The sequence below is a fragment of the Oncorhynchus gorbuscha genome, linkage group LG03, assembly GCF_021184085.1.
Source record: "Oncorhynchus gorbuscha isolate QuinsamMale2020 ecotype Even-year linkage group LG03, OgorEven_v1.0, whole genome shotgun sequence".
NCBI lineage: Eukaryota > Metazoa > Chordata > Actinopteri > Salmoniformes > Salmonidae > Oncorhynchus > Oncorhynchus gorbuscha.
In genome coordinates this window covers 47,044,080-47,070,648 of record NC_060175.1, presented here as the reverse complement: position 1 = coordinate 47,070,648, position 26,569 = coordinate 47,044,080, and the positions used below count along the sequence as shown (strand labels likewise).

At 42.4% G+C, this 26,569-nt stretch overlaps 1 protein-coding gene across 1 annotated transcript; it reads left to right on the top strand.

Annotated features, from left to right (window-relative positions):
* Positions 1-4,938: 4,938 nt before the first annotated feature.
* On the top strand, positions 4,939-26,054 carry LOC124031447 (MAP kinase-activated protein kinase 2-like). Its single transcript, XM_046342685.1, has 10 exons — positions 4,939-5,635; positions 17,273-17,412; positions 20,148-20,212; positions 20,347-20,426; positions 20,551-20,677; positions 23,234-23,309; positions 23,438-23,562; positions 24,308-24,393; positions 24,611-24,691; positions 25,165-26,054. The coding sequence occupies exons 1-10, from the start codon at positions 5,342-5,344 to the stop codon at positions 25,318-25,320; spliced, it is 1,230 nt and encodes a 409-aa protein (XP_046198641.1). The 5' UTR covers positions 4,939-5,341; the 3' UTR covers positions 25,321-26,054.
* Positions 26,055-26,569: the final 515 nt, after the last annotated feature.

Genomic DNA, 26,569 nt, shown 5'->3' with positions numbered 1-26,569 from the left:
GGAGACTTTGTGAATCAGGCCTTCATGGTCAAATTGCTGAAAAGAAACCACTACAAAAGGACACCAAAAAAAGAAGAGACTTGCTTGTGCCAGAAAACACGAGCAATGGACATTAGACTGGTGTAAATTTGTTCTTTGGTCTGGAGTCCAAATTCTTTGTGAGACGCGGTGAGACTTTGCTGATTACACTGTCTATGATTTATTTGGAATTCAAGACACACATAACCAGCATGTGTACCACAGCATTCTGCAGTGGTACGCCAGCCCATCTGGTTTGGGCTTAGTGGGACTATCATTTGTTTTTCAACAGGACAATGACCCAACACACCTCTGGGCTGTGTAAGGGCTATTTTACCAAGAAAGGGAGTGAGGGAGTGCTGCATTAGATGACCTGGCCTCCACAATCACCTGACCTCCACAATCCCCTGACCTCAACCAAATTGAGATGGTTTTGGATGAGTCGGACCGCGGAGCAAAGGAAAAGCCTCCAACAAGTGCTCAGAATATGTAGGAACTCCTTCAAGACTGTTGGAAAAACATTTCAGGTGAAGTTGGTTGAGAGAATGCCAAGAGTGTGCAAAGCTGTCATGAAGGCAAAGGGTGGCTATTTGAAGAATTGTAATTGTAAAATATGTTTTGATTTGTTTAACACTTTTTTGGTTACTATATGATTCCATATGTGTTATTTCATAGTTCTGATGTCTCACTATTATTCCACAATGTAGAAAATAGTAAAAAACCCTTGAATGACAAGGCATTCTAAAACTTTTGACCGGTAGTGTATTTCATGGAAAGAACAGGTGCTCATAATGTTTTCTACACTCAGTAAAGCAAGATGTAAAAACCTTTGTCACTCTTAAACCTGCCAACACCTCTTCAGGTACACCAGGATTTTCTGGGGGGCTCACCAGCCTGCCCAGCAGCACGTTCCCAGTGTCTATCCTCCAGAATTACTATAAGTTGACCATAGAGCCTCCCAGAGGCATCAAGGCTAAAGCCTGTTGAAGATCTACCTAAGCCTGAATGATGACTTCATCACTACCTGCACCAAGGTCTGGCTCCTCCCACTTTCATACTATACTGTGCATTGTATTGTGTAATTCAGGTGGAAAACATCATATCCAGACACCTCACCTAACACTGTCCCCTGTTCCTCCTCTTCTCTCCTATCCAGGCTGCAGAGCTTAAGTCCCTGTTCGTGTTTTCTTCCCACTTTTCCTTTGGTATTTCTCTTTTCATCTCACCTCTCCTTCTTTCTCTTTTGTCTACTCTCATGTCCTACCCTTTTATCTCTGGTCCTTTTGTGCTAGCTATTCTCCACTGTCCACTATTTATACACTTCTCTCCTGTCTACAGTTCTGTAACTTATCTCTCTTCTCTCCCTGTAACGCTTTACACATCCTTGTCCTCTGTCTGACACACTGCACATATTCCAAATTGGCTCCTATTGTCATTGAAATGTCATTCTTATGACATACATTTGAACTATCAGCTGAAACAAATACCTCTAGCAAGAGTATGCATTTTTATATGGTTCAGAGACTGTGTGTGTGTGTGTGTGTGTGTGTGTGTGTGTGTGTGTGTGTGTGTGTGTGTGTGTGTGTGTGTGTGTGTGTGTGTGTGTGTGTGTGTGTGTGTGTGTGTGTGTGTGTGTGTGTGTGTGTGTGTGTGTGTGTGTGTGTGTGTGTGTGTGTGTGTGTGTGTGTGTGTGTGTGTGTGTGTGTGTGTGTGTCCTCTCTCACTGAAACTCTACTCCAGCAAGAAACCGGTTTTGAACTTGTTTTACTTATATTTGATGCTTATATAACTCTTACTGTAGTCTGTTTTAGATGTTATACTTTGCAAAGACCAACAGATTTGAGTTGAAGCTTAACAGAGAACATTTGTTGCATTCTTCTTGTTAACAAAAGCTCATAGGAAATGCTCAGGATACCATCCTGTTGACATGCTAACATACCTTATTAACTAATCAGTTTAGTACATATCCCAAAACAAGGTCATGGCCCCACCAGCCCGCCACAGGGGGATGGGGATTTTGAGTTATTGTGTGTTGTAAGTTTGAATTAATTAAGGCTGGGCTAGTAATGCATCTTGTTTGTCCCCTATCAGTTTTCAGGATGTGATGACTAAGTCCTGTATGAGGAGTCCATGAACACAGTCCTAATCCAGGAGGTCATCAGGTAACCTAGCCCTGTCATTAATCACTGCTGAAGTCCCTAACGTCTTGTCAGTGCCACATCTTCTTCTCCCACCATTAACCTCAAGCCAGTTCCAGTTACCATCCTAATCCTCCGTATCAGAGAGCACTTCTATAGTTATATTATATTTTTTCTCATGATAGCTGTAGTGAAATGTGTTGTTTTAAGGGGTCAGACATAGTAGTAGGGCACCCCTGGAACAAATTGGGGTTAAGTGCCTTGCTCAAGGGCACATTGACACATTTTTGCTTTTCGGCTCGGTTATTCAAACGAGCGACCTTTCGGTTACTGGCCCATTTTCACCATTCTCCTTAGTATCTCTCTCTAATTCTCATCCGTCCAACCTTCTCACTCTCAGGTATAACCCGGTTGTTAGCGGTCGTGTCCCAGAGCCTCAGTGATATAGTGAAGGCTCGAAAGTGCTTAGTGGCGAGGTCATCAGAACTGCCGCTTATGGCCAACAGCTTGTTCGTCAAAAAGTACTTGACATGTGGCAGGCCAAGGTACTCACAGGAACGCATACACTACATGACCAGAATATGTGGACACGTGCTTGTCGAACATCTCGTTACAAAATCATGGGCATTAATATAGAGTTGGTCCCCCCTTTGCTTCTATAACAGCCTCCACTTTTCTGGCAAGCCACAAGAGCATTAGTGAGGTCGGGCACTGATATTGGGCGATTAGGCCTGGCTCGCAGTCGGCATTCCAATTCATCCCAAGGGTGTTCGATGGGTTTGAGGTCAGGGCTCTATGCAGGCCAGTCAAGTTCTTCCACACCGATCTCAACAAACTATTTCTGCATGGATCTCACTTTGTGCACAGGGGCATTGTCATGCTGAAACAGGAAAGGGCCTTCCCCAAACTGTTGCCACAAAGTTGGAAGCACAGAATCATCTAGAACAGGGGTACTCAAGTACTATTTGAGAAGGTCCGGTCACGCAAATTTCTGAGGTGGCAAAGGTTTGGATGGATAATGTAATTTATCAACGTAATAACAAACCCCGCAGCTCAGTTCACACCCCTCTTGTTGGCGGATATTTTTTGCTGTTTTTTGCTGTTTTAAAGCTAAATTCCTTAAATTCTATGCATTCTTCCATGTCTTGTGTGTGTTTATATGATACAAGGGGTCGAAGCCCGAAACATGTCAAATTGCAGGTCTTAGGGTGTCATCGCTGATGTCGATGCCTCTCCTTGTTCGGGCGGTATTCGGCGGTCGATGTCGCCGGTCTTCTAGCCATCGCCGATCCATTTTTCATTTTCCATTTATTTTGTCTCGTTTTCCCACACACCTGGCTCTCATTTCCCTCATTATGTGTTGTTTATTTAACCCTCTGTTTCCCCCATGACTTTGTGTGGTATTGTTTATCTGTTTTTATGTATGCGCTACGTTAGGCTGGTTGCGCTGGGTTATGTTCAACCCGTATTTGTATTTGGTGTTCGTTTGGGCCGTGTGCTTTTGGTTGGCCAAATTAAAGGCTCTGTTTTGCTACCAAATATCTGCTCTCTCGTGCCTGACTTCCAACAACCCTTCACACATACCTTGACATAGTGTCCTGTGGTCTAGAATGTAATTGTATGCTGTATCTTTAAGATTTCCTTTCACTAGAACTAATGGTCCTAGCCCGAACAATGAAAAACAGCCCCAGACCATTATTCCTCCTCCACCAAACTTTACAGTTGGCACTATGCATTCAGGCAAGTAGCGTTCTCCTGGCATCCGCCAAACCCAGATTCATCCATTGGACTGCCAGATGGTGAAGCATGATACGTCACTCCAGCCTACACTTGGCACACTTGACACTTGACACTTGGTTGGCCAGGGAAACCCATTTCCTGAAGCTCCATATGAACAGTTCTTGTGCTGTCGTTGCTATCAGTCAGTTTGGAACTCGGTAGTGAGTGTTGCAACCAAGGACAGACGATTGTTAAGTGCTTTGTGCTTCAGCACTTGGAGGTCCCATTCGGTGAGCTTGTGAGCTGATGAAGGCAGCTTGTCTATCGAAATGTTGGATATTAGGTTAATCAATTATTGCATCTGAGCTCCTATAGAGCTCTCCTTTTCTTTTTCAAGTCTTCTACTCCGCTAGCCGGCACATCACCTAAACAGGTATGCGTTTCTTTCACCTCCAGATTAGCTTGTGTGGCCTACCACTTTGCTACTGAGCTGTTGTTGCTCCTAGACATTTCCACTTCACAATAACAGCACTTGCAACTGACCGGGCCAGCTCATGACGGTGCCACGTGGAAAGTCACTGAGCTCTTCAGTAAGGCCATTCTACTGCCAGTGTTTGTGTATGGAGATTGCATGGCTGTGTGCTTGATTTTATACACCTTCCAGCAATGAGTGTGGCTGAAATAGCCCAATCCACTAATTAGAATGGGTGTATAAACTTTTGGTCATATACTTTTGGTCACGTAGTGTAAATAGAGGGATGGATATCCATGAAAACTGAAGCAGGCATCGCCTTCTTAGCTAATACTGGCAGTCATTTTAAACACGTAATCTAACATATACAGTAATCTGACATCTGTGGATAGTATGTATTGCATAGAAACCATCCTACTTGTTGTTAGTCTTCAGGGGAAACATTTTGATTCGATTCCATTCAACTCACCCCTACCCTGACTACCAGTTATTTGTCAACTGTACTGCTCCTTTAAAAGACAGCCGCTAGAGAAATATGACTTGAGTAGAGGGTAATGTTTCCGCAAGCTCCTCAGTCAGTAGCCGGTGTGAATGTAACGAAAGGACGTTGGAAAGTGACGAGGCCAGTTTAACCGAAGTCATTCTACTATAGCCTACTCAGATGTGGACATGTTTTAGTGAAACAAATATTACACTGTGGATATACAGGATTATTGAATTGAACTCGAATAGAATAATTTAAGTTATAGATAACTTTTAGTTTCAAACTTTTTTAATAGTGGGACTTTTGTTTTAAACATCCCAAGTCACGCAGGAACTGGCCAAGATAAAGTGACTACCGGATGCGCGCCCTTTTTCAGTGTCTGGGAGTCATTTCTGCTTGGTGTAAATAACGGACAAGCGCGTCATTTCACTTGCGAATCATATTAGCCTATTGAGGTCGTTTTTTTTCATCCCGGGGGACCACTCACAGAGACACAGCATCTGTGGGACCATGCTACAAAATGGTATTTGTAAGGAGAAACCTTCGGAACTGCCGAAGGCTGAGCCAGAACCAGACTTCCCATCAGAACCTTCAACCCAGCCAGCCCCCATTGACAGCGCAGTGCGTACGGCACAGGACACGGATTCCACGCACTTCCCCTTGCCGGAGTTCCCCAAATTGGAGATAAAGCGTAACGCGGTGACAGACGATTATAAGATATCTAGTCAGGTCCTTGGGTTTGGGATCAATGGGAAGGTTCTGGAATGCACAAATAAGAAGACGGGGGAGAAGTGCGCACTGAAGGTAATATCACCTACCAATGGAAATAGGCTGTTGCTCACTCGGAGTGTGAGTCCTGATTCCATTTGGTCATATTGGGATCTTGCATATTCCTTAGTGAAGATCAAATCAACTAGAACAACTAACTTAGGAACTTTGATCGGAGTTTCTTTTCAGATTTATCTCTGCCTATACACTTAGAAAAAAGATGATGTCTATAAAAGGGTTTTTCGACTGTCCCCATAGGAGAACCCTTTAAATAACACTTGTTGTTTCATGGTAGAAGCCTTTTTGGGTTATACATGGCACCCAAAAGGGTTATACCTGGAACTAAAACAGGTTCACCTATGGGGACAGCTGAAAACCATTGGAACCATGTTTTCTAACAGTATACAAACCCATTCACCATGTGCCAAGTACTAGCATGACGTTGTAAATACGTATTCTATTGAGGAAAAGCCACGGTGGTGTAATAACACGGTAATTAACATGGGCAACTAGTGTATACCGCTAGTGACACTTAGTGGGTTTGAGAGAATGCCAAGAGTGTGCAAAGATGTCATTAAAGCAAAGGGTGGCTACTTTTGAAGAATCTCAAATATAAAATATATTTTGATTTGTTTAACACATTGTTGGCTACTACATGATCCCATACAGTGGGGCAAAAAAAGTATTTAGTCAGCCATCAATTGTGCAAGTTCTCCCACTTAAAAAGATGAGAGAGGCCTGTAATTGTCATCATAGGTACACTTCAACTATGACAGACAAAATGAGAAAAAAAAATCCAGAAAATCACATTGTAGGATCTTTAATTAATTAATTTGCAGATTATGGTGGAAAATAAGTATTTGGTCACCTACAAACAAGCAAGATTTCTGGCTCTCACAGACCTGTAACTTCTTCTTTAAGAGGCTCCTCTGTCCTCCACTCGTTACCTGTATTAATTACCTGTATTAATGGCACCTGTTTGAACTTGTTATCAGTATAAAAGACACCTGTCCACAACCTCAAACAGTCACACTACAAACTCCACTATGGCCAAGACCAAAGAGCTGTCAAAGGCTGGGAAGACTGAATCTGCAATAGGTAAGCAGCTTGGTTTGAAGAAATCAACTGTGGGAGCAATTATTAGGAAATGGAAGACATAAAAGACCACTGATAATCTCCCTCGATCTGGGGCTCCACGCAAGATCTCACCCCGTGGGGTCAAAATGATCACAAGAACGGTGATCAAATATCCCAGAACCACACGGGGGGACCTAGTGAATGACCTGCAGAGAGCTGGGACCAAAGTAACAAAGCCTACCATCAGTAACACACTACGCCGCCAGGGACTCAAATCCTGCAGTGCCAGACGTGTCCCCCTGCTTAAGCCAGTACATGTCCAGGCCCGTCTGACATTTGCTAGAGAGCATTTGGATGATCCAGAAGAAGATTGGGAGAATGTCATATGGTCAGATGAAACCAAAATATAACTTTTTGATAAAAGCTCAACTCGTCGTGTTTGGAGGACAAAGAATGCCAAGTTGCGTCCTAAGAACAACATACCTACTGTGAAGCATGGGGGTGGAAACATCGTGCTTTGGGGCTGTTTTTCTGCAAAGGGACCAAGACGACTGATCCGTGTAAAGGAAAGAATGAATGGGATCATGTATCGTGAGATTTTGAGTGAAAAGCTCTTTCCATCAGCAAGGGCATTGAAGATGAAACGTGGCTGGGTCTTTCTGCATGACAATGATCCCAAACACACCGCCCGGGCAATGAAGGAGTGGCTTCGTAAGAAGCATTTCAAGGTCCTGGAGTGGCCTAGCCCGTCTCCAGATCTCAACCTCATAGAAAATATTTGGAGGGAGTTGAAAGTCCGTGTTGCCCAGCAACAGCCCCCAAACATCACTGCTCTAGAGGAGATCTGCATGGAGGAATGGGCCAAAATACCAGCAACAGTGTGTGAAAACCTTGTGAAGACTTACAGAAAACGTTTGACCTCTGGCATTGTCAACAAAGGGTATATAACAAAGTATTGAGAAACTTTTGTTATTGACCAAATACTTATTTTCCACCATAATTTGCTAATAAATTCATTAAAATCCTACAATGTGATTTTCTGGATTTTTTTTCTCATTTTGTCTGTCATAGTTGAAGTGTACCTACGTTGAAAATTACAGGCCTCTCTCATCTTTTTAAGTGGGAGAACTGGCACAATTGGTGGCTGACTAAATACTTTTTTGCCCCACTGTATGTGTTATTTCATAGTTCTGATGTCTTCACTATTATTCTACAATGTAGAAAATAGTCTAATTAAAGAAAAACCCTTGAATGAGTCGCTGTCCAAACTTTTGACTGGTACTGTATATCTTGAAAACATGATTGATGACATGGAAAACATTTTATGACTGTATCAACAATGGACGTATGAAACAAATACCAAAAGACAGTTTTTTTGGTGGAGATTTCCTTTAAGGTGCTGACTCTGCTCCTGGGGTTGTGTTCCTGGAAGACAGGCAGGGGGGATCATGAGATAGGCTGAGGCTCAGAACAAATGTGTTACACTGGTTTTGATTTACACGTGTGCATGGGTTGGAACCAAAATGATTTTCCAATCGTTTAATTCTGAACAGAACCATTATTTTTTTAGTGTCGTTCCACTGTTCCAACCAGCAAAATAAAGTTCTGAACCGGTTCGAACAAAAAAAAGTCATGGTTTATATCACTCCTTTCTGTTCCTTTTTAAAACTTTGAAATATATATATTTTTTTACATTTAGCTCGACATTAAATGACTTCACCAATGGATAGAGCAGCTTACTATGGTGCGGGCAAGCTATGCACATGCGTTGGGCAGACAAGTGGGCATCTTGTTGTTATGACATGCATTATCTGAATTATGCCCACAGAATTATACCTACGGAGGAGCAGCTTCTACGAAATAATTTGTAAGTCGCTCTGGATAAGAGCGTCTGCTAAATGACTTAAATGTAAATGTAAATAACTTTGAATGTCTTTGAACTTCAGAGAGTTGGTTTAACTAACATTGGACCAGAGATAGCCCTTGATCATGACTCTCCGTTCCATTACATTACACATAATGCCGCCTCGAGTTTTCAAGAGCTAGACCAGCTAGCTAGCTAACAAGTGTGTGCAGAGTGGCATCAGAATTCAAATAAAAACATGTCTTACCTTTTTGTAACACAGCAGGGTAGTTAACACCGTAATAATATCCTTAATTAGCTTTGAAAAAGTTCATCCATTGTTCTCTAATGAAAAATCTCTCTCCCTAATTTCTGAATCACGTTTGTAACGTCTGTAGCTACAGCAGACTGTGCATGCTTCGGCGGGAGGGGGAGAGGGAGGCAGTCTACACACACACTGGGAAAGATCATCAGCTGGCAGGCAGACACAGGAATATGTTTTTGAGTGAGTGAGGGCTTTGCATACTGTAGGTGCTTTGTTTAGTTTTTTGTGGGACTGGGGGAAAAAATGCCCAGAACGTTAAATAACGTTATTAACCAGTTCTCATGCTTTTAAAATAATGGTTCTGGTCCGGAACAGTATAGATCACTTTTGTTCTCGGTTTTGGTTCTGGTTCTGTTCCTTGAAAAATGTAATCGTTTTTGGTTCTGTTCTCTGAACTGGTTCCAACACCTGCACGAGTGTGCTTTGCATGTTACTTTTCTGGTTGAGCGGCAACAACCTTGTGTGTGATCTGACCATATAGTATTTAGCACATTGGCATGATGCAAGACACTGTTAACTTATGCTTTAGCTCAGTAGGTTTTCTCATCACACACCACACACACACGACACACAACTCACGTTGTTCTGGCCAATGGAAAGCTGTCACCTATCAGTACAGGGCTACAGAGGCTACAGAGGCAGGGCTACAGAGGCAGGGGTACTCAAATATTATTTGAAAAGTTCTGGTCACAGATGGATAATGTTATTTATCGGCATAGTGTCAAACCCCCACCTGCTCAACCCTTTCAATCCCAAACTGTTCACATCCATCTTGTTGGCAGAGAAAAAAAATACAGTTTTTAAGCTGATTTCCTACAATTCTACACTTTTGCCATGGAAGGAAGGGAAAATGTAGCAGTTTTAAAGCTCTTTTCTGGCAATTCTACACATTTTCTATGTTTTATGGGTGTTCATATGATACCAGGAGTTGAATTCCGACTGAATTCATAATAAATAAGTATATATATTTTGTTTTTATAGTCTGGGCCCGTGGTCCGTATTGACCTTGTTCTGGGTCCGGATCCTTCTTTTTACATATGGTTGTCCTACAGTAATCCAGCCGGATCAGAATCTCCTAACCAGGAGCATATAGTCACACACAAAGGACGAGGGGGGCGTGGGTCAGGATAAAAATATTGGATAAAGTACAGAATCGGAGGAGAGAGAGAAGGGAAGAGAGCAGGTCATTTTACAGGGGATGGCAGAAGAAAGAGTCATATGTTTCTGGAATTGTCCTGAATTCAAATCTATGTTGTCATTCACATTCAATTATTAGAGGTTATTTAAACGTACAGTTTTTCAATTTAAATGACTATAAAAAATGATTGCAACCAATAGAATGGGTTAGGGTTAGGGTTAGGGTTATATATATATAATGTTCTATTGGTTGCAATCATTTTTAGGCTAGACACAGACTCTTAGAGCTTGCAGCCAGGCAAGTCTAAGATGAGAGAACCCTGATCTCTGTAATTGAATCAGATTAAAAGTATGGCTTCTCTTCAGGTCTAGTAGAGTGGATTAAAACCATACCCATCCATTGCCCCATATATATGGAGGGTACAACCATCCCAGCTCTGCAGATTTTACTGCGGAGAGACAGAATCATTAGATAATTTGTTTTGGTATTGTTCATATGTAGCTTGTTTTTGGTAACAGGTTCAGGAATGGCTGATGAATTGTACCATTTACCTGGAGCTAACTCTGCAGTTAGCACTGCTGGTTGACTTTGAAAATCATAGTCAATCGATCAATAATATAATAATACTCTTAACAAAAAAATTGTATCTTTAATTTACAATCTGTAGAAACTATTAGAATAGAAAGATTCAGAACTTTTGTGAAATATCACAGCACAGTTAAAAAATATATGGCAAATAGAAATCAAACTGGATGGTCTTCAGGGATAGATGGGAGGGGTTGTGGGTAGCTGAAGGATGGGACTGGATGGTCTTCAGGGATAGATGGGAGGGGTTGAGGGTAGCTGAAGGATGGGACTGGATGGTCTTCAGGGATAGATGGGAGGGGTTGTGGGTAGCTGAAGGATGGGACTGGATGGTCTTCAGGGATAGATGGGAGGGGTTGAGGGTAGCTGAAGGATGGGACTGGATGGTCTTCAGGGATAGATGGGAGGGGTTGAGGGTAGCTGAAGGATGGGACTGGATGGTCTTCAGGGATAGATGGGAGGGGTTGTGGGTAGCTGAAGGATGGGACTGGATGGTCTTCAGGGATAGATGGGAGGGGTTGTGGGTAGCTGAAGGATGGGACTGGATGGTCTTCAGGGATAGATGGGAGGGGTTGTGGGTAGCTGAAGGATGGGACTGGATGGTCTTCAGGGATAGATGGGAGGGGTTGAGGGTAGCTGAAGGATGGGACTGGATGGTCTTCAGGGATAGATGGGAGGGGTTGAGGGTAGCTGAAGGATGGGACTGGATGGTCTTCAGGGATAGATGGGAGGGGTTGAGGGTAGCTGAAGGATGGGACTGGATGGTCTTCAGGGATAGATGGGAGGGGTTGAGGGTAGCTGAAGGATGGGACTGGATGGTCTTCAGGGATAGATGGGAGGGGTTGAGGGTAGCTGAAGGATGGGACTGGATGGTCTTCAGGGATAGATGGGAGGGGTTGAGGGTAGCTGAAGATTGGGATTAAAAACAAACAAAAGATAACTATTGTAAAATATACCGTGTCCATAAAATGTATATAGTATGTATAAGCTGGAAGTAGAAGCCTAAGTGTTGTTGTTCATTAGTTTACTCCAGTTAGGGGTGGGGTGGTAGGGTTAGGGGAAAATAATAAAGGAAAATCAATTTTTAAAATATATAAATTATATATATATATATTTACAAAAAAATATATGGGGGATTGGAAATTATGCAGACGACTACATTGATGGAAGCCACAATCTATCTGCAATATTAAATCTGATCTACCCTCCAAATAAATGTTTTTACAATAATTATTATTATTAGAGGTTATTTTCAGTGTTTGGGACAACATACAGCAGAGTGCAATCAGTCAGGAAAACACCATTTGGCAAACGGATGCTGTGGATAATTAGGGTACAAGTACTGACGGATGCTGTGGATAAGTAATGAGCATTTTAAATTGGAGGACTGAAAGTTGGCCTGCTGACTGACATTGTCTGGTATAGTTGCCTATTATAGGTAAGAAGCTGTGTTACGCATTTTAATTGCAATCACAATTGGGTGTCTCACCAGGTGCCTGATCATAACTCCCACTGTCAGAGAGGACCCAGAGCAGGTCACAGCAAAGATGATCTATTATATTGACAAGATGGTCGACTGGCCGCTCTACTAATGGAAATACATATCCACAAAGGCGAAAGACAGGCTGGAGGAGGCGAGATCAGGTGGGAATGTCCTAGCTAGCCATTGATCTTTTGTAGAAAACATATCAATATACTCGTAGAAAATGTAAGCATTATGAAACTTCTGTTTGCTCAAATAAGCCTCACCTATCAAAATAGCAATTCACTTTTATCTTTACCAAATGAACACTCTCTCATTGCCCCCATACAAAAACTCCTCACTTGGTCTGCTTAACCCTATAATTGTTAAGCAGATGCTTAATGCTTAATCTGTGAGGACATATTTTGGGCGGAGTCGACCCTCACGCTTCGCCTAGTGCTCTCTGGTCACAGTGACCAGGAACTACCCATGGAGCCACAGGGCAAAGCTGTCCTACAAGGGTTCTCACTCAGATCCAATTTATGAGCTTGGAGAATGTGACCAATGGAAAGCATTTCAATATTGACTGCAGGGAATGGACACCACCCACTGTATGCCAAATAAAACACAAAGTGTGAAATGTGGATTGGAAAATATTCTGTCAGGGGTGTGGTGGTGTTTCAGAGTTTGCTTTTGTGTTTTTGTGATTGTACAGAAGCCAGCCTCTGTTTGTATAAGCCTGGGTGAGCCTTGTGCCTAAAGTATAAAATTGACACATTTACAACTCGATTTGTCCTTTGTTTTTAACCACAAGACAAACAGCCATAGACAGAACGAGTCATAGGGATGAACAGCTGTCCAGCTCTATCACTTTATAATTAAGTCCACTCCTAAGCGCTAAGGGTAATGGATGAGTATAGTTTTAATCCACTCTACTAGACCTGGAGAGAAGCCATCCTTTTAATCTGATTTGATTACAGCGATCAGGGTTCTCTCGTCTTAGCCTTGTCAAGCTGCAAGCTCTAAGAGTCTGAGTATAGCCTAAAAAGACCCAGTGTTCTTCCATGAAGGAAATCCTGAGATTCCATTCACTATATGTTCCATTAGAACCTTTATTTGGCTGGGGAATGTTTCATTCTGGAACTCTAATTCACTCTCTTCATAGCCAAGCTCTTCTTCTTTCAAATAGTTTTTTGATGAATCTCGTTTCATGGATTTGCATCTATGTAGTTTTAGCTTCCTCGGCTTCTGTTTATGTTTGTGGTTCTTGTTATTATATTATAAACCACTGGCATGGCTTATACAACTTTTTGGCATGGTTGGCAGGATTGTGGTCCATCTGTGCTTCCGTTGAGGCCCACTTAAAATACTATGGTTTCGTCTCACATGAAAGTGATCCCCGTGCCGACTAGGTGAAAAATCTGTCAATGTGTGTCTGGCTAAAAATGTACCGTGTAGCAGAGTTAACCTGAACTCTGAGCCCAGCCTTAGAAAAGTTGGTTATGAGAATTGAACCAGTTAATCAGTCAGAGAAGAATGGTGTGATGATAAGCTTTATAGTAAAAACATGTTCTGTTCAGGTTAATATATATTTCAGGATTATACCTGGCTACATACCACAAATCGGTATTAGTACAATGTCTGCCTGTGTAGCCTATATGTAAATACTATAGATTTAGCTACATTTAGTTTCAAGTGGAATCTTATTATCTAATGAGCATCAGATAAGGTTCCTAATCTAATATCAGTAGTATCTCTTAACGTTCTCTCCAGTTTCATCTGTTCTTCCATAACTACTCATTATATATCCTGCACTCTCACGCCTATCTCTCAGCTCTATTTTCTCAATTTTATGACCTCCGCTTTGCTGGCTGGAAACAATTATAAAGGGAAAGGTAGGGTAAACAAGCTCTGTTACTGAGACACACACATCAATATCCAGACTGCCCTCAACCTTGAACAGTCTCTAAACGTCCTCATTTGCAGCAGCGTGTAAAGCTATTGATGCTGCATGTGCCAGTGTGTGTGAGAAAGTATATGGAGCTATATGAAGGAAAATATGAGATTTCCTCTGTGGCTACCAGGACACAATGCTATGTTTAAGGGGCTGAGAAGGATCTGATTGGTTTTGAGGAAGATGGGGGGGGGGGGTATATAGATTGGCTGCATTCAAAGGTTCAGAGTGTCTGCTTAATGTAAAGAAAAACATGTTGTCTGTAGCAGAGTTAACCTACTGTGTGTGTGTGTGTGTGTGTTTCTGCGTCTACGTGTTTGCCCTGAACCCTAGAAAGTCTGTTATGAGATGTGTGTGTGTGTGTGTGTGTGTGTGTGTGTGTGTGTGTGTGTGTGTGTGTGTGTGTGTGTGTGTGTGTGTGTGTGTGTGTGTGTGTGTGTGTGTGTGTGTGTGTGTGTGTGTGTGTGTGTGTGTGTGTGTGTGTGTGTGTGTGTGTGTGTGTGTGTGTGTGTGTGTGTGTGTGTTTCTGCATCTACGTGTTTGCCCACATTGAATTTCTCAGAATTGATCCCCTATGTGGAAGCTAGATGGATTGCAACAGTACTAGGCTGCATTCACAGCAACTAGGCTGCATTCACAGCAAGTCTTCCACCTCCACCACATCCCATTTACTTTCGGCAGTAGTGTAAAGTACTTAAGTAAAAATACTTTAAAGTATTAAGTTGTTTTTTGGGGGGTATCAATACTTTACTTCACTACTTATATTTTTGTCAACTTCTTCTTTTACTTCACTACATTCCTAAAGAAAATAATGTACTTTTTACTCCATACATTTTCCCTGACACCCAAAAGTACTCGTTACATTTTGAATGTTTAGCAGGACAGGAAAATGGTTCAATTCACACACTTCTCAAGAGAACATCACTGTTCATCCCTACTGCCTCTGATCTGGCAGACTCACTAAACACAAATGCTTTGTTTGTAAATGATGTCTAAGTGTTGGAGTGTGCCCCTGGCTATCCATACATTTAAAAAACAAGAAAAGATGCGGTATGGTTTGCTTAATATAAGGAATTTGAAATGATTTATACTATTACATTTACTTTTGATACTTATATTCAACATTTTGTATATTCAGACTTTTTCTCAAGTAGTATTTTACTGGGTAACTTTCACTTTTACTTGAGTCATTTTCTATAAAGGTACAGTATCATTATTTTTACTCAAGGATGATTGGGTACTTTTTCCACCACTGACAAGCTTCAAATAGCTGTAAAAAATAAAAAATTGCTGTGAAAAGCTATTAAGATGTAACAATGATTTCCTACACTATTCAGTGCAGAAATTGAATGAACAGTATAGAATTCTATCAAGCAGGAAATGACAGAGAGATTTCTACATTGGCCGCTTGCCCCGGTTTCCACCAGATATCACAGCCGCAAAGTCAAAACAGCTATCCCATTTTGACAACAGAAGCCGACCCAGAGGTAGAAATCAAGAGGTGAATATCACGGCAAATCAACACATCATTCCACTATTACTGCAGATATATTATGGACGTTTTCTGAAATGGCAGAAATGTCAGGATTTTTGTTTTCCTTCTCAAAACATCCCATTTGTAGCACCTTAAATCCCCTTTTTTCCTGGAGGAACAAGTTTTCCAACGTTTCCAGTTGTGCCTACATTACATTTACATTTGAATCATTTAGCAGACGCTCTCATCCACTGTCCAGAAATGAAGCGCACAGGGCCCTAAGCTATCCGTATCTTCATATGAGAACCCATAAAACACAATAAAGTAGCCAAGACTCTTTCTCACAGATACTGGACAGAAATGAAGACCACTATTTTATAGTGACCCTGGGTACTGTGGGTTGTGAAATGAAGTTTAAACACACATCAGTTAAAGAGGCCAACGGAAGTCCTTCGCAGCGCTTCCACTTTCACCACACATCCATCCTTCCTCTTTAGAGAAAGACTATCACTATAGGCATAGATATAAAAAATACACTCACACACTAATTCATGCCAAAGAAAACACAACTAAGCACATGTGTACGATAAACACACATAAATACACACTCATTCACAATATAAATACTCAAAGATGAAGAATCTCTCATTTTGTGTGAAGTTGATATGAAACCTAGTTCCTATGGTAACATTGTAAATCTTAAAAAAGGGTTTATGATTGTTCAGGTTGAAGTTTCACCTGTGTCTTTTAATTAGCTGCTCTTTACAGCATGCGCCTTGGCCACTCATAAGCCATTCCGTTTTGGATGGATGATGCAACAAGGATACGATGAGAGCAAGTCTCTTAGGGCCAAATCCAAACTTCTGCATACTTTCCCTGTGTTCAAGAAACTATCTCATTCATTGTTAAGTGAGGGACTCGGGTTCTCCGGTTATGACTTCTATTATCGAATGAGAGCATAAAATTCTGTTTATTGCCAGTCATTCTGAAACCACAACTTTCTCGATGAAACTCCTTCTCCAAGTGCAAGAGAAATGTATGTACAGGACCTTCCACATTTCTCTCACCATCCACGTTGTCATATAATTGAAGCTGTAAAAAGTGAGGTAAAGCGTGTGTAAGGTTGTGGCAAAAGGATGAGTGGTGGCCAGACTGTCTGTGTTGTGTTCTGTTCTCAGCTGCAGCTCTGTGACTGGGCCGGCATGTTATCCAGCAGGAGCCCACTCTGTAACTGTCAGCACCCCAAAATACCCTCTGATGGAATGGAAGACGGGTGCTATGTCAAGGCCTGCCAGCTATCTACTGTGTGTGTGTGTGTGTGTGTGTGTGTGTGTGTGTGTGTGTGTGTGTGTGTGTGTGTGTGTGTGTGTGTGTGTGTGTGTGTGTGTGTGTGTGTGTGTGTGTGTGTGTGTGTGTGTGTGTGTGTGTGTGTGTGTGTGTGTGTGTGTGTGTGTGTGTGTGTGTGTGTGTGTGTGTGTGTGTGTGTGTGTGTGTGTGTGTGTGTGAAATGACTTAACAGGCCCACTGTGGTAGAGAACTGAAAGAGGGAAAAGATAACATTGAAGTCCTGTTACGGACAGGTCAGGCAAATCAGGGGAGTTGTTAAGTGTCATCATGATTAATACTTTGACATTTAAATGGATCAGGTTCGGGTGTGTGGCCAACCAGCCTCTTTTGTCATGATTGATCAATTCCCTTCAGGACAGAACGAGTGCCTGGTTGGAATGTCAATTGTTTAGCTTAAATGAAGTAAATCAATCTCACTCTCTGCTCTTCCCGTACTCCACTCCTTTCCCACACTTCACTCCAACACAGATCCTCTATGACAGTCCCAAGGCGAGGCAGGAGGTTGAGCTTCACTGGCGGGTGTCGGGGGGGCCTTACATCGTTGGTATTCTCAGTCTGTACGAGAACATGCATCATGGGAAGAAGTGCCTGCTCATCATCATGGAATGGTAGGATCTTGTCCTGTCAGCTCTTTGACTACATTGCCCAGAATCCTCTGCTATGTGGGAATACAAGTCCCATTTATCTGTCTTCATCAGCTAGCCATAAACTATTGACATCCCTCATAGCTTCTCTCTGATACCATTAGGCTTGATGGAAAGGTCAGTCACTTGGCCTTGGTATGTCTATGCAGGCCAAGTATGTGGGCAGGCCTGGGCCACAGCTGGGGCTCCACCTGTGCCTCACAGATCACCACAGGTTCTCCTCAGTACTCAGAGATGACATAGACGCTCTTGATATACTGTAGTATTCTCTCGTAGTCACGTTTTAAGGAAATAAAGAACACATGGTTGGAGCAGTGAGAATGCATTAACTCAAGTGTGTACAGTGCCTTGCGAAAGTATTCGGCCCCCTTGAACTTTACGACCTTTTGCCACATTTCAGGCTTCAAACTTAAAGATATAAAACTGTATTTTTTTGTGAAGAATCAACAACAAGTGGGACACAATCATGAAGTGGAACGACATTTATTGGATATTTCAAACTTTTTTAACATGTCAAAAACTGAAAAATTGGGCGTGCAAAATTATTCAGCCCCTTTACTTTCAGTGCAGCAAACTCTCTCCAGAAGTTCAGTGAGGATCTCTGAATGATCCAATGTTGATTTAAATGACTAATGATGATAAATACAATCCACCTGTGTGTATTCAAGTCTCCGTATAAATGCACCTGCACTGTGATAGTCTCAGGGGTCCGTTAAAAGCGCAGAGAGCATCATGAAGAACAAGGAACACACCAGGCAGGTCCGAGATACTGTTGTGAAGAAGTTTAAAGCCGGATTTGGATACAAAAAGATTTCCCAAGCTTTAAACATTCTAAGGAGCTCTGTGCAAGCGATAATATTGAAATGGAAGGAGTATCAGACCACTGCAAATCTACCAAGACCTGGCCGTCCCTCTAAACTTTCAGCTCATACAAGGAGAAGACAGATCAGAGATGCAGCCAAGAGGCCCATGATCACTCTGGATGAACTGCAGAGATCTACAGCTGAGGTGGGAGACTCTGTCCATAGGACAACAATCAGTCGTATCTTGCACAAATCTGGCCTTTATGGAAGAGTGGCAAGAAGAAAGCCATTTCTTAAAGATATCCATAAAAAGTGTCATTTAAAGTTTGCCACAAGCCACCTGGGAGACACACCAAACATGTGGAAGAAGGTGCTCTGGTCAGATGAAACCAAAATTGAACTTTTTGGCAACAATGTAAAACGTTATGTTTGGCGTAAAAGCAACACAGCTCATCACCCTGAACACGCCATCCCCACTGTCAAACATGGTGGTGGCAGCATCATGGTTTGGGCCTGCTTTTCTTCAGCAGGGACAGGGAAGATGGTTAAAATTGATGGGAAGATGGATGGAGCCAAATACAGGACCATTCTGGAAGAAAACCTGATGGAGTCTGCAAAAGACCTGAGACTGGGACAGAGATTTGTCTTCCAACAAGACAATGATCCAAAACATAAAGCAAAATCTACAATGGAATAGTTCAAAAATAAACATATCCAGGTGTTAGAATGGCCAAGTCAAAGTCCAGACCTGAATCCAATCGAGAATCTGTGGAAAGAAGTGAAAACTGCTGTTCACAAATGCTCTCCATCCAACCTCACTGAGGTCGAGCTGTTTTGCAAGGAGGAATGGGAATAAATGTCAGTCTCTCGATGTGCAAAACTGATAGAGACATACCCCAAGCGACTTACAGCTGTAATCGCAGCAAAAGGTGGCGCTACAAAGTATTAACTTAAGGGGGCTGAATAATTTTGCACGCCCAATTTTTCAGTTTTTGATTTGTTTAAAAAGTTTGAAATATCCAATAAATGTCGTTCCACTTCATGATTGTGTCCCACTTGTTGTTGATTCTTCACAAAAAAATACAGTTTTACATCTTTATGTTTGAAGCCTGAAATGTGGCAAAAGGTCGCAAAGTTCAAGGGGGCCGAATACTTTCGCAAGGCACTGTATGTGGAATTTTTAGATACTGACATTGATTTCCAATGAGCTACATTTCTAAAGAAATGGGAGTATTGTGTACTGGCAAGTCATAGACAGTGAGTGTGATGATTCAGAGCTGGGGGTGTATGTGACGTGTGTTGCTCCCTGTAAAGTAATCTGTCTTTGTGGTCAGCTATTTCCTGTCTCAGAGAGGTTGAGAGGAGGGCAGCTAAACTCAGCTAAGCTCAGCTAGTTTAATGAAGGAGAATATTCTATAACTGAGTTTGACTTGGATCAATCTCTCTTACTCACTTCCTCCTTGCTCACTCTCTCTATCTCTCACATGCATACACACACGCACACTCAAAAGAGCATATAAACAATTCTTTCCACATAACACAAGGTGATTCACTGTGTTTTTCGAAAGACAAAGATCATTGAGGAGGATAGAGGAGTCCCCGTCTGTATGGATGTTTATGTGTATAATGACAAAATGGAAAGACAGAGGGGCAGATGAAGTGCTTGTGCATAGCAGACTGTTCTGTTCCCAGTCTAATGTGATCCCACGAAACATCAACCTCATCTAAATGGTTTCTGTTTTCCCTATTGTTTTAGGGCTTTTTATTCAAGTAGCAGAGTTCATCTTTTTGAAAAATGTCTAATGTGCGAGAGTTATAGGCAGTGTTATGTTTCGAATGATAACTCCATGACAGCATCTCAATGTTAACTCAATGTATGTGGTTCTCTTGTTCCAGTATGCAAGGGGGAGAACTGTTCAGCCGGATCCAGGCCAGAGGAGACCAAGCTTTCACTGAGAGAGGTGAAGGGGCACAGAGTGGAGGGGGCCAAGGAAAAAGGATTGAGTCTGTTTCTGGGAATGGACATACTATACTGTATATGTGTAATGTTACTGACAGTGTTGTCCTAAGACTGTGTAACTCTGCTCTCATCTAGAGGGCTCAGAGATCATGCGGGATATTGGCACGGCCATCGAGTTTCTCCACAACATGAACATCGCACACAGAGACATCAAGGTGAGCAATGTGACACTGACACACAGATAAAGATAACAGCAGCAGGTAATGACAGAGTTGCCATACATTTAGTAATAATATGCGTACAGTTAATGACAGATACGTTTCACTTCCCCTCCCTCAGCCTGAGAACCTGCTGTACACTCATCAGAAGAGCAACGGGACTCTCAAACTGACGGACTTTGGCTTCGCTAAGGAGACCACTCTACACAACCTCCTGCAGACCCCCTGCTACACCCCTTACTATGTGGGTAAGTTCCCAGCTAACATATTTGATTCCTTGGAAGTTGTGGGAACGTACATCTTTGGTTTTCCATTGTTCTGGAAATGAAGCCATATGTTTTTTTAAACGTTTAGGAGAACGGAAGTGAATATTTCGCCTGTTCTGGGAACGTTCATTTTTAGGTTGCAAGGAAGTTCTGAGAACATCTGTATGATGCAAAACACATCATACAGGCCAGATTACTGTATTTTGAAAGTTACATATCTTGAAAACTTCATTGCTGACATACAATACATTTGGAACAATATCAACAATGCACGAATGAAACAAATAACAAAATATAGTTTTTGGGTAGAGTTTTTCTTTAATGTTCTTTGTAATATTTGAGAACATTCCCAATGTCACACCAATTGGAGAACGTTCCTAGAACATTACCAACATTTAAATAAAATGTTACCATGATTGAACTTTTAGGAAACATTCTGTTAAATGAATTAAATACCAAGAAAATAATGTAATTTTGTCAAGTTCCTTAAATGTGTGTAGAATGTTCCAAAGCCAAGCAACTGACCTGCACCATTCCCAGAATGTTGTGGGAAGTTTGTATGCAAAGTGAACATAGAACAACCACACTCTCACCAAGCTCTAAGAAACATATGGTTCTCTGAACATCATGTGCGAGCTGGGTGACAATACTAAACTACTGTAGGAATATGTGTAACAATCAGATTTACAGAGCCTTCGGAAAGTATTAAGACCTCTTCACTTTTTCAACATTTTGTTATATTACAGCCTTGTTCTAAACTTGATTAAATAAAAAATGTTACTCAGCAATCTACACACAATACCCCATAATGACAAAGCGAAAAAATGTTTTTAGAAATACCTTATCTACATAAGTATTCAGACTGTTTGCCTTAAGACTCGAAATTGAGCTCAGGTGCATCCTGTTTCCATTAATCATCCATGAGATGTTTCTACAACTTGGAGTCCACCTGTGGTAAATTCTATTGAGTGGACATGATTTTTCATAAGTTTTTAATTTGCTCTGGATAAGAGCGTCTGCTAAATGACTTAAATGTAAAATGTAAAAATGATTTGGAAAGGCACATTCTATATAAGGTCCCATGGTTGACAGTGCATGTCAGAGCAAAAACCAAGCCATGAGGTCAAAGGAATTGTCCGTAGAGCTCCGAGACAGGATTGTGTTGAAGCACTGATCTGGGCAAGGGTACCAAAACATTTCCCAGCATTGAAGGTCCCCAAGACCACAGTGGCCTCCATCATTCTTAAATGGAAGAAATTTGGAACCACCAAGACTCTTCCTAGATCTGGTCTCCCGGCCAAACTGAGCAATCGGGGGAGATGGGCCTTGGTCAGCGAAGTAAACAAGAACACGATGGTCACTCTGACAGAGCTCCAGAGTTCCTCTGTGGAACCTTCCAGATGGACAACCACCTCTGCAGCACTCCACAAATCAGGCCTTTATGTTAGAGTGGCCAGACGGAAACCACTCCTCAGTAAAGGACTCTCAGACCATGAGAAACAAGATTCTCTCGTCTGATGAAACCAAGATTGAACTCTTTGGCCTGAATGCCAAGAGTCACGTCTGGAGGAAACCTGACACCATCCCTATGGTGTAGCATGGTGTTGGCAGCCTCATGCTGTGGGGATGTTTTTCAGTGGCAGGGACTGGGAGACTAGTCAGGATTGAGGCAAAGATAAACGGAGCAAACTACAAAGAGATCCTTGATGGAAATCTGCTCCAGAGCGCTCAGGACGTCAGACTGGGTGAAGGTTCACCTTCCAACAGGACAACGACCCTAAGCACACAGCCAAGACAACGAGTGACTTCGGGACAAGTCTCTGAATGTCCTTGAGGGGCCCAGCCAGAGCCCAGACTCGAACCCGATTGAACATCTCTGTAGAGACCTGAAAATAGCTGTGCAGCAACACTCCCCATCCAGCCTGACAGAGCTTGAGAGCATCTGTAGAGAAGAATGGGAGAAACTCCCCAAATACAGGTGTGCCAAGCTTGTAGCATCATAACCAAGAAGACTTCAGGCTGTAATCGCTGCCAAAGGTGCTTCAACACAGGCAGGGATCAGTAATCCAGATATGTGGGGTAAAGGTACAGGATGGTAGGCAGGCTCAGGGTCAGGGTAGGCAGAGGTCAGTAATCCAGATAGGTGGGGCAAAGGAACAGGATGGCAGGCAGGCTCAGGGTCAGGGCAGGTAGAAAAGGTAAAAACCAGGAAAACTAGAAAACAGGAACAATCAAGAGACAGGAACAGAGGGAAAAACACTGGTAGGCTTGACGAAAGAAAACAAACTGGCTACAGACAAACAGAGAACACAGGTATAAATACACAGGGGATAATGAGGAAGATGGGCGACACCTGGAGGGAGGTGGAGACAATCACAAAGACAGGTGAAACAGATCAGGGTGTGACAGTAACGTAACAAAATCTGAAAAAGTCAAGGGGTCTGAATACTTTCCGAATGCACTGTCCGTCACAATATTCTGCTTATAATATTGGACAAGTAATTGTATTTTCCATCTGTCTGTTTTTCTGTTTATAAGCTCCTGAGGTTTTGGGCCCGGAGAAATATGACAAGTCATGTGACATGTGGTCTCTGGGCGTCATCATGTATATCCTGTGAGTAGTGTGTGTGTGCGTGTGTGTGTGTGTGAGTGTGCATATACAGTGCATGTATACTATATAATCGTTTGATAGTCAGTGCAACCTAATAACTATCAACATCTATGCATTTGTCTTCTGTTTAGGCTGTGTGGTTTCCCACCGTTCTACTCTAACACGGGCCAGGCCATCTCTCCAGGGATGAAACGGAGGATCAGGATGGGCCAGTACGAGTTCCCCAAACCTGAGTGGGCTGAGGTGTCAGAGGAAGGTGAGACTGGGTTGGGTCATCCTTCCACTAGACAATGGTTCCTCAATTGGTGGCCTGCGGGTGTTTTTATTTGGCCCCCCAAGTTTTCTAATGATGCATTTTCTTAGGTTGGACATAAAATACGGTAAAAATACCAGAAAATCAGCTCCAAGTTATTTTAATTTTGGAAATCTTTTCCCAAGTATTCCCGGGCATAATTAGAGAGATGTGGTTGTATTCAAATGTACACAAGGTTTTACATTATTATGCTTTAGTCAAGTATGTTGTCTGTTTGGGCTTCTTGCGGTCAATTTGCAATCTGCAAATTACTTGTAATTATGTTCCGGCCCCCCGACCATCCACTCAAGAACAAAATTGGTCTGCGGGGGAATCTAGTTGATGATCCCTGCACTAGACAATTAGCCCTGGCTTTTGTTTATTTGTTAGTATAGCTCTGCATTCCCTCCAATGTTGTCACTCCCAGAAATCCCTTTCATTCAGACAAACATAAGCAAACTTCTAAATAGTCAGTTTTATAGCACAACACTCATCCACAAGCACACCCAAACATAGACAAGGCACATAAACTCAGATTAGCAGCTCTTAAATGCCAGGGATAGTATGGCTAAATCTCTGAATTCACACTGGTAGGACTTCCTGCTCATGTGGACCAACTGGTGCCTTATTCCAAAACAACGCCTTGGCTGGGGCCTGGTGTGTGTCTGTGTGCGTTTTGACCTGTAATCCTCTTATTGATTTCTCTCAGCCAAACAGTTGATCCATCAGCTGCTAAAGACAGACCCCAACGACAGAATGACCATCACACAGTTTATGAACCACCCCTGGATCAATGTGAGTGTGTGTGTGTGTGTGTGTGTGTGTGTGTGTGTGTGTGTGTGTGTGTGTGTGTGTGTGTGTGTGTGTGTGTGTGTGTGTGTGTGTGTGTGTGTGTGTGTGTGTGTGTGTGTGTGTGTGTGTGTGTGTGTGTGTGTGTGTGTGTGTGTGTGTGTGTGTGTGCATTTACAGTGCATGCATACTATATTATCGTGTCTGTGTTTTGTCATTGCAGCAGTCCATGGTTGTTCCCTCCACACCGCTCCACACCACACGGGTCCTGACTGAGGACAGAGAGATGTGGGATGACGTGAAGGTCAGAATCAGACTAACACTGACACCTCTGGTCATCCAGGAACTTCCCAGGATCAACAGAATCATAGAATGTATAGACTTTACATCCAGACTATATTTTAAATACGGTTGAAACAATGAAAATGACACGTTTTCCCACGTAGATATCTCAAAATGTAAGTGGAGTTTCAGTGATTTTGTGGTGTGAAAATATGGAAATGGAATTGCTCCCAGACCAGATGACCCTGGAGTGGTTGACCTTCCACAAGGGGGAGGCAAACATCAGAGTCTGGTCTGAAGCCATTTTTAGAAACAGGGCTTATTGCCTCCTCTCATATTTATTATGCTGTAGGCTATATTCAGAGCAGAGCTTTATCTTCTGTCTATCTATCTATCATTAAATAAACCCGCCCTCACTTTGATTCTTCTTCTCTCTCTCTTCTCTATTTCCCACCCTCCTTTTCTCCCTAACCCTTTCCTCTCTGTGTGCTATAGGAGGAGATGACCAGTGCTCTGGCCACCATGCGTGTAGACTACGACCAGGTGAAGATCAAAGACCTGGACACCTCCAGCAACCCACTGCTCAACAAGAGACGCAAGAAGGCCGCTGCCGGGGGCAAATTGGGAGGCAGCGTCTGCAACAGCCAGTGAAAGACTGGAGGTGGGAGGGAAGCCACAGCCTGAACAGAAAGGGAAGCCCAGAGGACACACCTGGAACAGCTGGGAGGGGAAAAGGCTGTGGGAGGTCTGGGCAGAAACATGTAGAAGAGATTTATCAGGGGGAGTGTGTTCATACTTAAATCAGCACAGGGAGAAGAGGGGAGGCATAAAGGAGAGAGTGGGTACTGTTAGGAAACAGCAGGGAAATGTTATTTGGAGATTCTTAGCAATCAGTCGAATTGAAGGACACATGAAGTGATGACAATGTATGAAACACTTATCGGCCAAGATCAGCAGGCCTTCATACTGTAGGCCTTCATAAGTTTTTAATTTGATCGTGTGTTAGTGTATGTGTTATTTTGAAAGGTCGTTCAGGATCTGCTCTTTATAAGTTCCTGTATGTTTGTTGTGTGTGTGCCTGTGTGTTTATGTGTGTTGTAACCAATGTTCCCTCTAAAAATGCTCAGCACTGAGCAAATTTCAGGTCTGCTGAACACAAACTTGAACGTTGTGAAAATTCTGTGCAACTTCCAGTGTGCGTTTACTGTGAACACTTGGGCTGTACCCGCTTTCATTTACAGTTAACAGTGGCCAAGTCATCTACTGTGGCTATTTGATCATAATGTAGGCCTACCAGAGTGGCCTACCATCAAAAACAATGGAGAAAATGCATCCCATACCATTTTAACATGGAAATAGCTGTTCTATCATTCAGCCTGCAGTAGCAGCCAATGTGTGGTGTTCAATGTACACCAACATTCCATGAGACTTTTGAAAAAAACATACAGGGCCTGACATTAACCTGTTTATCCACTTGTTCTTCAGACAAGGAGGTGACTGAAAATGTTGTGTTGTTTGATGCAAGAAACTGCTGTACAAAATAAATTGCATTAATATTCCTATCATACCATTATTACAGAGAATCAGACAAATTATACTAACCTCTGCCTATTGGCTACTTAGCTTATTCAAGCCTGTCTCAAAATACAACACTGCCCTTTAAGACAAAAAAAAGCTCTTTACCTGACTGGCTTTTCGAAGATGTCTCGAAATGTACACAATTTGTGCTCTTGTAGGAAGTAAATACTCCCCTATTGCTTACTACAAAGTATCTATAACTGGGCTAATAACCGAGCTCAGAACCACTCATGCTGTAAACACAGTCCAGTTCAAAGTAAATGGCACATATCCATATATGGCAATGTTCTATTTGCATATAAGGCCTACTGCAGCTCTGATT